The sequence below is a fragment of the Rutidosis leptorrhynchoides genome, chromosome 6 (assembly GCF_046630445.1).
Source record: "Rutidosis leptorrhynchoides isolate AG116_Rl617_1_P2 chromosome 6, CSIRO_AGI_Rlap_v1, whole genome shotgun sequence".
Lineage (NCBI taxonomy): Eukaryota > Viridiplantae > Streptophyta > Magnoliopsida > Asterales > Asteraceae > Rutidosis > Rutidosis leptorrhynchoides.
Window position 1 is genome coordinate 113,243,939 of NC_092338.1, and position 6,261 is coordinate 113,250,199.

Below are 6,261 nucleotides of genomic sequence, written 5' to 3' on the forward strand. Positions count from 1 at the left end.
ACTTCCAACCAAATCGGTAGCCAAAAAGGTTGTTAATCTAGTGATTGGGAGCCACAGATTTGAAATGTTCTTGTTTGAGAAGTCAGCTTGTTGTTTCACTCTAATTGTAGGCTGCGAAAATCGACCCTAGGTGAGAGTTTTCACGCAGGTGGAGGTAGTTGGTATCCAGACCCTAGGGCATGGCCACTCAAATGGTCATATAACGTGATCACCAATATCATGACGGGGGCAAACAGCGTAAACAAAATTTACTAACGGCGAATGCTACTATCGACCTATATCCTGTATCATATACACATACAAGGCTTACACAGATGAAAGCAACGCTGCTCAGTTCTACAATCTCATCTACAAAAAGGAAAGGTAACACAAACAAAGTAATTTCATCGATGGACACCATCTATGATTTTAAAAAAAGTCTCCATTAAAAAGATCTATGTTTATGTTAATATAATGTGTGCAAAACACAAACTCGCTGCAAACAGTGTAGTTTTCAGAATTTTGTAGACAAATGTGATAATCTGCTCTCTACATTTGTACCAGACTGTAGAATAGCGTTGCATAATTTAATTTGATGCCATGGGTATAAAATATAACTCCACAATAACATTTTCCACAGTTAAAGCACGCTTTATGCATCAAGAACAATAACATTTTCCACAGTTAAAGCATGCTTTATGCATCAAGAACAAATAAAAAATCAAAATAGTTTTAAGAAAACAATAAAATTAAGAATGTGCAACCATGCAACGGACAAAAAGAGTATCGCTCCAAACATAAAAAGTTTACGATTACTGGTAATCTATATTAAAATGTCCTAGAGATTAAGCATGCTTTCCTTAGCTAGACGAATTTCAAGCGGGAATATCGGCAACATCTTCAACATAGGTAATAGCCTTGGTGGTGGGCTTGGCCAGCAAATCGGTGTATTCTTGAAATGGAGATCTGCCGAATCGAGTCTCCCTCCAGAAGTCTGGAGTGAGGAATCCATAAGTCTTTAGCAGACAGTCAAAAGTAGCCTGCCAAAAAAAAATTAATAAATAAATTAATTAACAATTCTTAATGTCAAATGTCAATATAGCAATATATGCTTAAGAAGTTAAGATGCCATACTACATCGTACATGCTTTATCGACAACTGTAGTGAACACAACTCAATATTGGCAGACAACTGTAATGAACACAACTCAATATTGGCAATGGACATTTTATGTAATATTTTATGTAATAACAAAGAGCAAGCAAAATCAAGAACCAATCAAAACCCAGACATCAATGGAAATGGGCATTTTATTTTATTTTATGTAATAACAAAGATAAAATAAAAGCAAGAACCAATCAAATTTCAGACATCAATGGCAGTGGACATTTTATGTGATAATAAAGAGCAAATAAAATCAAGAACCAATCAAAATTCAGACATCAATCAAAGAAAAATAAGTAATTGAATATAAACATTTTCAGTTATCATCTTCAAATCGTTTACTCATATGTAGAAAAGATGGTGTCCAGTAATATAATTATCTTATTATTATTATTATTATTATTATTATTATTATTATTATTATTATTATTATTATTATTATTATTATTATTATTATTATTATTATTATTATTAGATGGTGTCCATTATTATTATTATTATTATTATTATTATTATTAGATGGTGTCCATTATTATTATTATTATTATTATTATTATTATTATTATTATTATTATTATTATTTTATTTTATTTTATCCTATATACTAAAACACGGGCCGAAATTCGTCATTTAAGTTGTTTTGGATTGTCGTTTTGAGTTTGCGTTCACACTACAAACGGTCCCTCAAATTTGGCTCAATTTACACAACGGCCCCTCAACTTTATACTTTTTCAGGGGTAGAAAGTGTAAATATATAATATATAATTTTATTAAAATAAAAGAAAATAATTCCACCCGAATTTTTAACGGGCCCTATCTTCTCGCTTGGTGAGAGTTATATTTTTCCGAGATCACCGTTCAACTCGAAAAAATCTAACGAACACAACGAGACTAACTACGAGCGAAGCGGATATCGTTAAGAAAACACTAAATATTTCGGGCTATATTTCATACATATACGTACAACAAACAACTCAACCTATTAGATATATTAGGTACCAAACAACGTATATCCAAATTCGACCGCGTTGAATACAACCGCAGCAACGCGCGGTCGAATTTTTTTTCTAGTTTGCAAACATTTTGGATCAAGAATACCTTACAATCTTTTACAATTTGATACCAAAGAAAAATTATAGCATACATGAAACAGATCACTAAATAATGTCAAAATACCCAAAATGTGATAGCCGTAAGAAATTGCATAGCATGTATCAACTAGTAAGCAAATCAAAATATGCAGTGCAGGGTGTGATTGAGGATCGTAACCTGCATCGATTTAATTATTAAAAATCCTACAATTAGCAGCTACAGAGACTATAAAAAATTAATAAATAAACATATATTAACTAAATCACAAACGAACAATAACATAACAATTAAATTGATAACAAATAACAAGAAAAATGAATAAGAAAACAGACCTTAACAAAGTTACCAAGGGTCTTAGTGGACCCACGTGAAGAAGTAAAAACATCATCAATACCAGCAAACTGAAGCACTTTCTTAGGAACCCTAGCAGCCACAATCCCAGCGCCACGTGGCGCCGGAACCAACCTAACGGTAACCGAACCACATTTACCAGTAACCTTAGTCGGCACAGTGTGCACTTTCCCAATCTTATTCCCCCAATACCCTCTCCTTACCGGAATCACCGATAATTTCGCCAAAATAATCGCACCTCTAATTGCAGTTGCAACTTCCTTAGAACACTTGACACCTAATCCTACGTGTCCATTACTATCTCCAACAACCACAAAAGCCTTGAACCGGGTTCGTTGTCCGGCTCGTGTTTGTTTCTGAACCGGCATGATCTTCATCACTTCGTCTTTCAACGACGGCAGAATTTGATCGATGATTTGGTGTTCTTTGATTGGAAGTGAGTGAAGGTATATTTCTTCGAGTTTTGTGATCTTACCGTCTTTTACAAGACGTCCGAGTTTCGTTACTGGGACCCATTTCTCTTCGTCGGCGTCACGGCGACCGGCACGGCGACGGCCTCTTCCACGGTCACCACCACGTCCGCCTCTACCACGGTCGCCAAATCCCCTTCCGAAACCGCCACGTTCTCCTCCTCTTTCCGCCATGATTTTGATTGATTTGTGTCGGTGATGCGCTACCGATTGAGTGAATTCAGATTTTGGGGGCACGGAAACCCTAAAATGAGGATATACAAGTTTATATTCACAGATATGAAATGCTAGGGTTTGAGTATTGGACTGGGCTTATTTAACAAAAATAGATTTGTGTTGGGCTTAATAGTAGGCCTGAATGTTTTAATAGATATGCAAGTATTTCATGACGTCACTTAAGTAATTAGTAGTCGTTAGGTGGGTCATGAAATTAGTGTCATGAAAAATTGTTTCATACTAAAAATTGTCGTTTGACATTTTTTATTTACAAGGGAAGACCCTATGGTTAGTCCATGAATTAGTGTCATGAAAAATTGTTAGGTAAGCGATCTAACATATATCGAGTTGGTGGGTCAGTTAACGTTGGTAAATAAGCTTGTCATTGGGGCTGATGTGTTAAGTTTTACGTGTAACTAATAGCCGATGTACACATGTTACAGTAGATAATTATTAATGGTTAGTCCATGAATTAGTGTCATGAAAAATTGTTAGGTAAGCGATCTAACATATATCGAGTTGGTGGGTCAGTTAACGTTGGTAAATAAGCTTGTCATTGGGGCTGATGTGTTAAGTTTTACGTGTAACTAATAGCCGATGTACACATGTTACAGTAGATAATTATTAGTATTATTTTATACATTATTAATATTAGACTTTGTATTATGTAGCCCATAACTAGTTGTGGAGCCCTCGCTTCGTGCCGGGGGCTCCGTTTTGAATGCGAGTTAAAAAAAAGTCTTGATCTATTTTGTAAAAAAGAATTTTTTTCGACATAACATTGAAAGGTTGTTCCTTTTGTGAAAGTTGCTGCTTTTAGCGTTCGGGTTTTTATTTAAAAAAAAAAAGTTAGTAAAGTGGGGGTTCGATTTGTATTTTAATAAAAGGTAGTGGGTTAAGTTTGTGAAATTTGGAAAAACTTTACGTATAAAGTGGGGTTTCGATTTGTATTTTAATAAAAGTTAGGGGGTTAAGTTTGTGAAAACTGAATATTAGTAAAAAACAAAAAAAAAATTAGTAAAGTGGGGGTTCGATTTGTATTTTAATAAAAGTTAGGGGGTTAAGCTTGTGAATTTTTGGGAAAAATATACGTATAAAGTGGGGGGTTCGATTTGTATGTTAATGAAAGTTAAGGGGTTAAGTTTAGATAAAGTGAAAGAAGTTAAGGGGTTAAGTTTGGATAAAGTGGAAGAAAGGAATAGTACTATTCATTTCCACTTTATCATTTAGATATAGGTATAATAATATGTGGGATATAGGTTAGACCTAGTATCAGTGGCGGAAATAGCACGGGGCAAGGGGGGCAGATGCCCCCAGTCGATTTGCAATTTTTAGTGTAAAAATTTTGAGTTTTTTGACTTTGCCCCCGGTGGAATTTTTTTTTGCCCCAAAACCTCCATATTTGCCCCAAAACCTCCGTATTTTGCCCCAAAACCTCCACATTTTGCTCAAAAATCACCAATTTTACCAAAAAAAGTTGATACGCTTTAAAAATTTTTTCGCCCCGGGTGAAAAAAATTTCTGTTTTCGCCACTGCCTAGTATAACCCATGTGATCCACAAATAGTGGACACTTAGTTATTTCATAGTTGTATAAATACATGTATGTACCCTACATCGATGATCAATAAAAAATCACGGCAGTTTCCCAATCTTACATGGTATCAGATTAATTATCCGATCCAGCTTCTTTTCTTCTTCATCTCATGCCTACATCCAATTCACTAATCTCATATCAATCACCCATGGCTGATCAAACCAAATTTCACTCTGCTTTATCCGTTCACAATATCAAATCCCTAATTCCAATCACACTTGAAATCAACAAAAGTCATTATTCATCTTGGGCCGAACTGTTTGAAGTTCACTGTCGTGCATATGGGGTGATTGATCATATCATCACTCCTACACCACCAACGGCTCCAGCTACCGTCTCTGATCCTCCAGCAGTCGATACTTATCTCTGGGCTCGTTTGGACGCTGTTGTCTTGCAATGGATTTATGGGACAATTTCAAACGATCTTCTTCTCAGCATTCTAAAAAAAGGGGCCACCGCAAAACAAGCTTGGGACCGTCTCAAAAGCATTATTCAAGATAACAAAAGTTCAAGAGCTGTGCACCTACGAACTCAATTTTCCAATACTCGATTAGAAAATTTTCCAGATATCTCCTCATATTGTCAAGAATTAAAGTCGATTGCTGACCAACTCGATAATGTTGGTCCTAAAATTGACGAAACAAACCTGGTTTTGCAACTTGTTACGGGTTTAGGTGACAATTATGAAAGCATTGCCACACTTATCAGTCACACAAAACCACTACCGTCCTTCTATGATGCTCGCTCTATGCTGATTCTTGAAGAAACACGCAAAAGCAAACAACTCGCTGTCAATTCCTCCAACACTCATACTGCACTACTTTCGAAAAATCCTTCTCATCAGATGCGTACCAATGGTTCATCGGGCAACTCCACCCAGCGTAATGGTAATTCGAATTTTAGGGGTAGAAGTACTGGTCGTAATGCTCGAGGCAGGGGCTCAAGTAATCGTGGCAGAGGGCGTAACAATTTCTCATTTAACCCTACACCTTACTGGCAGCAGAATTATTCGTGGCCTTGACCCAATAAGCAATCACCAACCTGGACTCCTGGCCCATGTCCTTATCCCTCCAGCCCACTGGTCAGGCCCAACAGCAACCAACCAGGCATTCTTGGGCCCAGGCCTACGCATGCTTACTCCAACTCTGTTTCTGGGCAGTCCACGTCTATTGATGTCGAAGCTGCCATGCATACTATGACGTTGAATCAACCGGATGACAATTGGTATTTTGATACAGGAGCAACGTCACACATGACTAATATCCAAGGTAAACTCATGTCTTATTATTCTTCAAGTATTCCTTCTAGTATTATTGTTGGAAATGGCAATGACATACCAATTCTTGGATCGGGCCACTCTTTATTAACCAACCCTAAACGACCTTTATATTT

General features: G+C 36.4%; 2 protein-coding genes across 2 annotated transcripts; one reads left to right on the forward strand and one right to left on the reverse strand.

Moving 5' to 3' along the window:
• Positions 1-854: 854 nt before the first annotated feature.
• LOC139852387 (uncharacterized) lies at positions 855-3,293 on the reverse strand. The gene is made up of 2 exons (XM_071841673.1): positions 2,569-3,293; positions 855-1,019 (listed from the first exon to the last, which is right to left on the reverse strand). The coding sequence occupies exons 1-2, from the start codon at positions 3,229-3,231 to the stop codon at positions 855-857; spliced, it is 828 nt and encodes a 275-aa protein (XP_071697774.1). The 5' UTR covers positions 3,232-3,293.
• Positions 3,294-5,017: 1,724 nt separating this feature from the next.
• On the forward strand, positions 5,018-5,890 carry LOC139853985 (uncharacterized). Its single transcript, XM_071843321.1, has one exon. It carries the CDS (start codon positions 5,018-5,020, stop codon positions 5,888-5,890), a length of 873 nt encoding a protein of 290 aa, XP_071699422.1.
• The last annotated feature ends 371 nt before the right edge of the window (positions 5,891-6,261 follow it).

Coding starts and splice junctions, on each gene's coding strand:
- LOC139852387 (XM_071841673.1), bottom strand. CDS start 3,231: ATGGCGGAAAGAGGAGGAGAACGTGGCGGTTTCGGAAGGGGATTTGGC. Junction 1,020..2,568: donor CCCTTGGTAACTTTGTTAAG/GTCTGTTTTCTT, acceptor TTTTTTTGGCAG/GCTACTTTTGACTGTCTGCT.
- LOC139853985 (XM_071843321.1), top strand. CDS start 5,018: ATGGCTGATCAAACCAAATTTCACTCTGCTTTATCCGTTCACAATATC.